This window comes from Hordeum vulgare, chromosome 4H (assembly GCF_904849725.1).
Source record: "Hordeum vulgare subsp. vulgare chromosome 4H, MorexV3_pseudomolecules_assembly, whole genome shotgun sequence".
In the NCBI taxonomy this organism is placed as follows: Eukaryota; Viridiplantae; Streptophyta; class Magnoliopsida; order Poales; family Poaceae; genus Hordeum; species Hordeum vulgare.
In genome coordinates, this window is record NC_058521.1 from 324,581,931 (window position 1) to 324,593,073 (window position 11,143).

Consider the following 11,143-nt stretch of genomic DNA (forward strand, 5'->3'; position numbering starts at 1 on the left):
TGCTCCAGCAAACCACCTTCTGTACGATAGTCAAGAACTGTCGACAAGTACCTTGCTGGAGGAGAAGTCGTCGGGAAAGTATAGCCTCCTACTTGCCGGGGACCTGAGGCCCTGGCAAAGGACCGAAGCGCCGCGGGGAGAAGTGTCGCGGCATGACAGGTAAGTGATAAATATTTCAGATGAGATTTTAGAGTAGATAGGTTGTTTCCTTTCTGGAAGATCCCAAACCTTGTTTGAGAAACCTGCGCGTAGATGGAACCTTGTCAGGATCAGTGTGCCTTAGTTCTGTTTCGAACTAGTTCAACAACCCGAACGGTCATAGAGCGCCTTCACACTGTTGCAAACCTGTTTAACGGACTAAGAGGATACACATGACCTTGTTTTGCCTCGATCCGTGCTCGACGATCTAAATATTGCACTGAGTGCGGCAAGGAGCCTTACCGGTAATGACCCCTCAAGCGAACTGCTAAGGATCAGTTCCCCAAAGCACTAGCGGCAGCACCAGTCACGCCGACAAGCTTCGGTAAAATGCAAAAGGCGTATCATACAAGGGGAAGGATAAGACGCAAGGGAAACAACATTTCATTCATTTGTTTGAAACAAGCTCACACATATTACATGAATGATTTTTGCTACTCTTACCTATGGTACTGTCTTTTGGCGAGGGACATGCTCGCCGGACAGAAGTTCAAGAAGACAAAATGGCGGAGCTCATGGTCCGGTCAGGGTTGGCTCCCCCAGGACCAGCACTGTGCCGACGAGAACGGGACCAACCCCGACAAGCACCACCTGGCCCCCTCTGGCTTGATACCAGAGGGCAGGGCACAGGAAGGGGCGAAGGATCCAGTGCCCGCGAGCATGCCTCCTCTTGGAGCCGGGGGACCGATACCCGCTCCGGTGAGGCGGCCCAAGCAGAGGGCATGGAGAAGTTAGAGCTTGCGGAGGTGCCTCCCTCTCGAACAGGAAGCAACGATGATAGCTCCGGCAAGATAACCCCGCCATGCAGGGGAGAGGCGTGAGCGGGCCTCGGCGGCAGGGCCAGCAGTCAGTCGGAGCTCGTGGAGTCGTACTCTAACTTGACCCCCCGAGATCCTGATTTGCCAAGAGTGCCACTACCGTTGATGTCCACCTCGTCACTATCGCTCGAGGAGGGACATTCGGCGCCTCTCGAGCTCTCTTCCCAGCAGCCGAGACGCACACCTGAGCACCCATAAAACTTGACGGATAGCATATTATCCTCTGCTAGCTTAAAGCGGAGGATATGCCCATCCCCGAGGCTGTGGGCACGGGCGAAGGCTTTCCAGCCACGCCCGAGCAACATGGCGCGGCGTTTTGGGTACTCCATGTGCACCTGCATAGTGCCGTAAGAGCAACCATATGCCCGCAACCACAAGAGACGAGGCTTGGTGGCCTCCATCGCCCTAGCAAAAGGGCGAGGGAGGTGAAAATGGCCCCGAGGGATGCTGTGCAGTTCCACGAAAAACTCCAGTGCCGTCCCGTCCGAGTGCCCGCTCCGCAGAGGAGATGTCGGCCCTGGAGGAGAAGACGGAGGTGCTGGAGTAGCACTCTGCCTCCCTCGGCAATAGCCTACGCGGGGACCACATTCCCTCGCCCCTCCGCCACCACGAGCGCTCATGCCACCCTTCGCAGCTGCGGACCATGAAGGTGTGGCCTGATCCGTCTGGGATCCCCTTGCCGCCCTGGCTGCCGATGGTGGCCTCCCTCATCCCCTAGCCATGGTTAGGGGCAAGCGCAACCTGCAACTAGAGAAGATTCTGCAGATGCAAGCTGGGGGTGATGAATGTTTCAGAAGTTGATGGTTGATCAAAAACCCCTCACGAACTTCCTAAGTTATAGGGCGAGGCACGTGGGGCTAGCTCCCCTCACTCCAGAAACTGCCGCCCCTCTCGCCCAATAACCCATGATCACTGGCGAATAGGGAACCGCCCTGCAGCACCAATGCATGTGGGGACGGGCACTGCGACGATTGCGGCCTTTATGGCCACGAACGCCACTTGCCTGACCGTTACTGTGCATGCTTCACGCGTGGCAGTAATGCGTCGGGAAGTGGGGAGGCTACTGTGCGTGCACTTCTCAACCTCGCGCGCTTGATGCGCAACGTGGGGAAGGGCCGTCAAAATGGCTCGGAAGCAAAAGAGTCCCCTGCCAAGGAAGATCGTGCAATACTTTGTTCCTGGCCAAGCAATGCCCCGCGCGAGTGCGTGGCCCAGGCCTGGGGGCTCCTGTCGGTGCACTAGAGACTGGGGTCCCTTGTGCCCTAGACTTGTGCACGGGCATCGACGATGCCCCTAACAACAGTTCACAGGGAAGAACAGCAGGAAGGCAATCCTAGACCGACCAAGGGCTTCAGATGGAAGACCCCGGCAAGCCCTCCTTGCCGGGAAGATTCCCAAGGCCCCGGAAAGCCCACTTCGCCCCGAAGATTAGCAAGACCCCGGCAAGCCTCCCTTGCCGCACTACAAGAAAAACGCTCAATTATGACCCCAAAAAATGACGGCGGTTTAATTGGTCATTGATCCATGACCAAAATTCTGAAATTAGTCATGGCAAGTCTAAGAGGGTCCAAAGCCCATAACGTTATGACCTTTTGCGTCCATTAGGTCATGATCCTATTGCACAAAATGGTCATTAAGATGTGTAGAATTATTTATGATCATATTTCAATGCTACCATGACCAAATATAAGACCATAAACATATGCGTGGAGGTGACTGGACGACACCTCATCAATTTTGCCTATGTGTCATGTATAGGGAGCAAAAATTTGTTTTATACGTATATGGATGAAGTAAATTATATTAGATAAAACACCAATAAATTATAATTATTCATTTTAATATCCTAAATATTTTAGAAAATACAATATAATTACGAAAATGAAATATACGAGCCCATGCTAATCTCACAATGTGTAGACGCTATTTAGATAATTATTTTTGAAAGGTGGTATAGGGTACCTTAACTTGGTGTTTCAGACAATAAAATCTTAAACATGACAATAAAAAATATGTGGGTGAATTTTTTTGAGTAATGCCAAATACTATCATAATTAAATGAAAAGTGTTTCCACCCACAACACTCAGCTAAAAAATATAGCTTTGTTTTGAGGGAAATAATAAATATTGTACAACTCTTTTTAGGCAATCAGAAAAGTACAACACCAATATGGGTCCATATTTCCGAAATCCAATATTTATACAGACTAATATCTAAATCCAATATGGATCCGTAAATATTGGGTCATTTAAACATACCACATGAGGTTAATATGTTGAGTGTTTACCCGAAATAAAAGGATAAAAATATAAAAGAAACAAAAAAAACACAATTACATAAGCTGGATTCTGATTGGTGGAATCATTTATGCCACGGATCGATGACATGGCACAAATCCTACTGTCCATTGGTAGCAATCCCACGTCCATCCATCCATTCATCCATATGAAGAAAAGTAGAAAAAAAACTAGCAGACCCAGTCCCCATCCCCTCGTCGCCTCCTTCCCTTCCAGATCGCCGCCGCCACCTCCCTCCCCATCCCCTCGCCGCACCCGCTGCAGCTCCCACCCTCCTCGCCGCACCAGTGCATGCTGTCGTTCGCTCCTCCACCTGCAGGCGATGCCGAGCCCGCGGTCTCCCTCCCCAAGATTGCTCTGGAGCCCGCAGTTCTCCTCCACCTACAACGGGAACATGCAGGAGCAGCAGCGAGCCAGATCTGGGCCTTGTCGAGGAGGTCTGTCTCTGGAGCCGCTGATCGGGGCCATAGCGGCGGGGAACGCCGTGGCGCTGAAGCCGTCGGAGCTGGCGCCGGCGACGGCTAGGTTCCTGGAGGAGAACATAGGCGAGTATCTGGATTCCACGACGGTGAAGGTCATCCAGGGCGGCCCCGCGGTGGGCGAGCAGCTCATGGAGCACCGATGGGACAAGGTCCTCTTCACCGGTACGGCCAACCAGCTGACAGGTCAGCAATCAGTTAGTGTTGGTAGTTGGTACTGGTGCTAACCAGGTAGAACCATTGGCATTGGCAATTTGGCAGGGTGCCCGCGCGTGGTGATGGCGGCGGCGGCGAAGCACCTGACGCCGGTGGCGCTGGAGCTGGGTGGGAAGTGCCCCTGCATCTTCGACGCCGTTGCCGGCAGGAGGAACCTCCAGTTCTCAGTGAACCGCGTGATCTTCGCCAAGTGGTCATCCTGTGCCGGCCAGGCCTGCATCGCCATCGACTACGTGCTCGTCGAGGAGCGATTCGCGCCCACCCTCGTACCCACGCACGCTTTTGTCTGGTGGCTATGTAAAATTCTGATCAGAACATCGCTCTGACCACGTCAGCGTGTTCGTTTCTCTTGGGTGGTGGTGAAGATCAAGTTGCTCAAATCAACGCTCAAGAGGTTCATCGCTGACTCGGACCAGATGGCGCGGATCGTCAACGCGCGCCATTACACTCCTTTCTCTCTTGTAATTTTCCTTCCTAATCGATCGCAGTTCGCCATCGTCTCATCTATGCCGATCTCCACTTCCGAGCGTCCCCAGCGAAAGATGCAGTCAGTACTCGTACACGGTTCTGCTTTCTTTGCCGCCATCAGACGCTGGCATGCACAGAAGCATCGCCCGATTCGCCTAGCACTAGTTGCTAGAGACACACGCTGAGTCCACATCGTGGTGTAGGCTCATCTCTGAACCATCCAGTCCATCCCAGGTATTATACTATTCCCTAGTCCCTACCCCCTATAAGGTTAGTACTAACTTAAGTAATTTCTCCTTTGCATATACCTACCGATCAGTCTTTGGTTATGAATTAAATTATAAATTCACTATGTGATTTTCAAGCATGTCACGAGAAGTTGTTTTCTACCCTAATGCCTCTATTGCTTATCATCTTATTTACATGCATATAACTGTTGCATCCGCTGAAAGAAGTTTTGAGAAGATATAATTATCGAATAACTATTCGAGACAATAACTAAGACAGTTTAAATGTTTTGGCAACGTCTTGACAATAACCAATGCCATGACATCGCAATTGGGAGATGTGGACACAAGGATCGTGGGTCCTGGTTTTGATAGGACAGTCCAAGAGTTCCTCCAACAAAACCCGGGATTTGAACAGGGGATGACGGGTGTCACTATTGCAGTGCTCATTGCCTTCTGTGTCTTGTTCTTTTCAGTTTATGCCCTTTCGATCAAGATGCTTAATTTCCAGAGAAGATAACCGCTCTCTATTTACAAGATATTATAAAATGAAGGCTGGTGTGAACATGAATGTGTTTTAGTTTGAATTGGTGTTCATTATAAATGATCATCGACGACCAGAAGTACACAAACATGAACAATTTTATTTCAGAAAATTTCAAAGGTTGACTTACGTTACCTTCCTTGATAATATTTGTGCAAAAAGTCTCTGATATTGGCTTTTAATAGGGACTTACCCAAGCAATTTAGTATGACCAGGTACATCATCTATACCCAAAATAAAATGATGGTAGATGGAATTACACATAAAAACATATGAGATCTATGCCAGTGATATGACTTACCCAAGCAATTTAGTATCCAGAGGCAGAGCATCTACATGGATGGAAACATATTACACTACGGATCAATGAAATTAGGAAGAAAATTCAATTTGGAATGTAGTACGGAAGGCAACATTAAGTGAATAAACGCTCATCTCCACCAGTTTTTCTAAGCTTCAAGCAGGGCAAGGATCTCAGATTATACCAGCATAAACTCTTGTGCATTGGTAAAATAAAGTTTCTGTAACTAATAAGCCTCCTCTTTTCAGGTACACTGTAAGTTTGCCTCCATAATAAATCAAGATCCAAACTATGGCGCCAGAGGGCCACAACACTACATTTTCTTCCTGCGTCTGAATCTAATCAAACGAGCAAAAATATACTGCTGAGACTCAATGGTAAATCGTATGCCTATACCTTCACTGCATATTTGATATTTCTATTCAGTACTAAGACTAAACATCTTGACAAGTACCACTTCTCTTTTGATCTCTGTCACAAACAAAAACAACTTCGTCATATGATTCGCAAAAAACACATTCCACTATCAGTAATAAATACCTAAAGCAATCCCACAGATTGCTGAAATATGTACAAGGGATGCCTCACGCCCGCTGGGCCACACCACCACCCACTAGTGCAGCATCTGATGTTCGTCTTGAGATCTGTACAATAGTTTCATATTCGAACTCCATTTGCATAACACGCAGCTAATATGAGTTGATGATGTTAAGTAACCACAATGTACGCTGACGCACAGTGCATCAGGTTTTGCGCAGCCTCGTTACTCATCATAACATGGCGCATGTACCTCGGTCAAGTGTGTCCATCTTATTCTGAACACATAAATATTCTGGATCATTTTTATTTCTGTATATATCTATTTGAACATGCTAAATAATTTTTCAAATGTATATGGTTATTTGGTTACTCGTGATTCTGAGTGCAACATGATATATCTAGTGGCATCTGAACCAACTAGCTCATGTTTGCAATTGGCTTTTATATATTGCTATCCAAGGTTGTTCAGACCAGCCAATAGCAATAGCAAATAGTTGGCATGTCTGGCATGTGTCATCATTGCATGAGAAAAATGTCCATCATATATTGCTATCCAAGGTTGTTCAGACCAGCCAATAGCAATAGCAAATAGCTGGCATGTCTGGCATGTGTCATCATTGCATGAGAAAAATGTCTGGCATGTCTATTGTACAATGAACGTACCGTGTACCATGTTAGCTATCACGGCTTTAGTTAGCAATAACTACAGAAGGGTGTAGTTTGCCATTTCTTCCTGTAAAACCACCAGAGATTGCTACTAGATCAATCATGTGTTATTAGTGCTATTAGATGTAACAACTGAATATGCGAAAATAAGATAAATGCGCATAGGCCCACCTAGGTGGCGCCCCAACCTCTAGTACATGCAAACATATGTGTAGTCAGAGCTCAATACACTATCACCGTTGGAGGACGAAATAGGTCTAATTTATTTATTACTTGTAAATTATAATATTTGATTATTTTGTATGCTTTCTTATGTTTGATTATTTGAATTACCAGGATGATCTGAAGCACCCAAAAGAAGTAGAGGACAGGTCAAGAGCAGGGAACAAGAAGCTTCGATTATCATTGATGTTATGTGTGATCAATAAAAACTTGTGCTTCTCATTCAATCTTTGTTGAACTATGTTGATGTGTGATTATGCACTTGTCGGATCCTTTTGTTGTGCACCTGCACTTGTAGAACTATTTTGTTGTGCACTTGTTGGGCCTTAAATCTTTATGTGTAGAGGAACCGATGGATGATGTATTGTAATTCATGTGATGTGCTACTGAAATGAAACATATACAACTAATTTGCAATCTTTTATTCTTTTGTACTTGTTTTTTAATGGGCCTATCCTCAGATATACATGCTTTTGGCAAGATAATGCATCAACCTAAACAATTTAGACATTTTTAATAATAAAATAGTATTGGTGTAGGCCCATGTAGACAAGATTATTGAATTGTTTAATAATAAAATAGTATTGGTGTAGGCCCATGTAGACAAGATTATTGAATTGGGCTGTGAAATTTATGATGATTCCAATGTCATGTCAGCACAGCCACCTCAGATCCTACGTGGCTCACACAAATGGGTAATGACCAAACCAAAATTTTGGTCAATAGAGCTTTATGACCAAAATTTTAGAAAGGTCAAGTTTGTTCATTCTTGACGGCCAACTGTTGACGTTGTAAATTTGGTCAAAAAAAGGTCAATAAACAACAACAATGACGAATCGATGACCAATATAGGGAGACATAATTGACCTTATTTCTTGTAGTGCCGGGAAGGCTCGCGCAGTTTGTCAAGGGCCCCGGCAAGCCCTCCTTTTCGGGAAAGTGTTCAAGCCCCCGACAAGCCCTCCTTACCGGGAAGGTGACCAAGTCACCCGACAGAGAGTCCAGGCCAGCGATCCCCTTCCGCTCGCAAGGTGTCCTCCCCCGTTTCTACCACAATTCGGCCGCTCGAGCAGATCCCTCATGCGCTAGCGCAATACCCAGGTGTCGATTCACCTGGATACGTGTCGCGCCCACCTTGCGGCAGGTCACGGGTCAGATAAGATATTTACTACTCCTGACACCACCGAAGAAGAAGAGCGGTGAACACTGTTCACTATGCACCCCTTGAGCAAACTGTCGGTGACCCCTTTGCCTATAAAAGGAGGCCCAAGGCTCATTCTCAGGGGTTGGACTTTTTGGGATCGGAGACTCCCTAATCACCTACTAAGTTACTATAGCAAATCACCCTATAGTAAGCACGCAATACAAACTAAGCAGGAGTAGGGTTTTACATGCCAAGCGGCCCGAACCTGGGTAAAATACCTTGCCGGTGTTGATTGCTATCTCCTCTCTCGACGCCGTACCTCTCTCTCCCCGTCGAACGATCAAGGAACTCCTCAAGTTTCCCATAGGTGTCGGTTTCCCCGACAATGAAATACATAAAAGTGGTTGTCATGAAATACATAATTTACATACATAACAATTTCTCATCATCAAATACATAACTTAATATCGTCACATAGCGAATAAGTTATAAAACTACGAGTTCCAACAACAACCCGAGGCCAAACGAGAAGAAAATAGTGAGATACATGGCATGCTGGCCTTACCCACGGCACACAGACATGACAAGCAATAAACTTCGAGAGATCAGCAGCAAAGCCCTCAGCCACCCCAAGACTTAGACATCATGCTCCTACCGCGAAATGGAAGATGTCGAGGCCCGAATCTTAGATAGAAGCAAGTCAAAGTACATATAAAGAATGGCATTTGGATAGACAGTTTCACAAATACATATAAAAAGAGAATGCTTTGAAATGTTTTATTGGGTGGGAGCACAGAAGGTGGGTGCAAACCACCCTGGGTGCATCGAGCTGTGTGTAGAAAAACAACTCTCATAAAAAGATAATGGATTTGGATACACAATTTCATAAAATAATGATGAATGCAAGCATCATCTAACCGAAAGAAAACGGAGCAAACTTCATATAATGCTTCTACTGATATGATGTACATGTTAACTGATGTGTTGATTGATAGTGTGCATATGAGTGTGTTTGAAATCTCACAATATGGTAATCTGTCACAAGCACACACACATTCCAATTTCAATACCAAGTTCAGAAAACTAAATGTTGAATTAGTATGAATTTGGCAGCATACAAAATTACTGCTGCAATTTAGGAAGTAATTGAAAACAGGGGTTCATATGACTAGTACAATTATAATGCTCAATTGAAAACATGGAACATAGGGATCAATCACCCTGGACTTATCAACCATCACTCCATTTCTAAGTTCAAACATCATGGAGCTAGCCCACAGAAAATTGATCATACTTCATTTAATTCAGGTTACGATTTAATGTACGGGTTAAATGGTGTCTTCCATGGATAAATTACTAGCACTGAAAGGCTAAACTGCACCAAAATAAAAGGTTAAACTGCAACTGCAACCTGAATTCAAAGCTTACCCTAAACGCCACCGCCGCCGTTGAGACGAGGAGATCGTCGAGGGAACTTTGGAGAACGGCGGGGAAGCAAAGTCGCGCGCAGCCACGGCCTCCTGTTGCGTATGACGTGCGTCCACTCCGGTGGCGCCACCTATAACTGCACCTTCACGGACGACACCGTGTATCGGATCGTGGGATCATCCTCTAGATGCTCGGTCCTAGATCTGTACGCCCACCACCTACGCCTGACTATCCGCTCCTCCGAGTCCATCTGCTCCATCACCCAGAGGAGAACTCGATGGACTCGATGGACTCCCGCCGGACACCATCTTTGGAATATATCTCATCCCTCTCGCTATCTCTGACATACTTGACCATTTCCTTCATTGACGCCGACACCTCCGAGTCGTTGCCAAACCAGGAAAGGATCTCTCTCAACCTGTCTATCTTCGCCTGGTCGCCGCCGGCGATGTTTATGACTCTGTCGCGTAGTGCCTCCATGGATATGCTTCTAGCGGGGGGTGAGGAGAGGAGAGGTGGTGGCTTTGGATAAGGAGATGAGAGACGGTGGATCTGTAGTGGAGAAGAGGATGGAGCGAAGGTTTTATAGAACGGAGGAGAGGAAGGAGCGGAGCACGGAAGGAGCGAGGGTTTTCTGGAACGGTGAAGAGGAAGGAGGAGGCGGTGGTTTTCTAATAGGAAAGTGAGAGAGAAACGTGCAGCGGCGGTTTAGCAATGGACGAGGCGGTGGTGCTTTATGATTGCACCGCCAAACCGGCTTTGACCGTCAATGTCATTTAAGTTTTCTTTCTTTTGTTCATATTTTCTTTTTGACTAATAATAACTACAACCGTGGTAGTGGACTACATGTTGTACGTGAACGGATTATATGGAATTTTTTCTAAACCGAAAGATATATAAAGCACTGAAATTAAATATAAATGTAAAAAACTTGGCACACTTCATAAAAACAACTAAATTGTTTTGGCAAAAAAAGTTGATTACGGGATATTTCATTTTGTGGACACGTACGTTTTGCGGGGTGCGACATATGAGTCTACACGGGAAATTCTTGACTTGGCGGCCGGCGTAAGTGGTGTGGGTCTAGTGCCTAAGTGGTGCGCCACGTGGGTCTAGACGGCGGGGGTGCCTTGTTTGGATCTAGCTACCTCGAGGTAACGTGTCCGGTTTGCGCATTGAATGTGGGCCGGTTCCTCCGTTTTCGTCGATACTTTCTCTCGGGTCAACAGAGAACAATCCAAAAGCGCATGCAAGTTCCCGGCCTTTCTCGGAGCCCGCGCGTGCCATATTCGGGACATTTGCCGCATTTCTAGGGTAGTATCCTCAGAAATTAAGGATCTATATTGCTCTGGTCCATATATGGGCCATGTGCGACCAATGGGAAGGGCCGCCTCAGAGGTGTTGTTAAGGGCAAAAATTTCGGGTGTCGTCTGCCACCGCTATAATCCGTGCAAATTCACGAGGGATCGGAATTTCTTGGGACCTTTCGCGGTGTGGGTGTGTTCAAACATCAAGAGTGGCACACATAAGCCTTCACATAGGTTGTGTGTAAACGAGACCAAAACGCATCCCGGAGCTAGCCAGCGAGAGGGAA

At 46.6% G+C, this 11,143-nt stretch overlaps 1 protein-coding gene and 1 pseudogene across 1 annotated transcript; one reads left to right on the forward strand and one right to left on the reverse strand.

Annotated features, from left to right (window-relative positions):
• Nucleotides 1-3,464: 3,464 nt before the first annotated feature.
• On the forward strand, nucleotides 3,465-7,378 carry LOC123448565 (aldehyde dehydrogenase family 3 member F1-like). Its single transcript, XM_045125508.1, has 4 exons — nucleotides 3,465-3,958; nucleotides 4,055-4,711; nucleotides 5,798-5,926; nucleotides 7,092-7,378. Exons 1-2 carry the CDS (start codon nucleotides 3,637-3,639, stop codon nucleotides 4,333-4,335), a joined length of 603 nt encoding a protein of 200 aa, XP_044981443.1. The 5' UTR covers nucleotides 3,465-3,636; the 3' UTR covers nucleotides 4,336-4,711; nucleotides 5,798-5,926; nucleotides 7,092-7,378.
• A 2,172-nt stretch (nucleotides 7,379-9,550) lies between these two features.
• LOC123450495 lies at nucleotides 9,551-10,029 on the reverse strand (annotated as a pseudogene).
• Nucleotides 10,030-11,143: the final 1,114 nt, after the last annotated feature.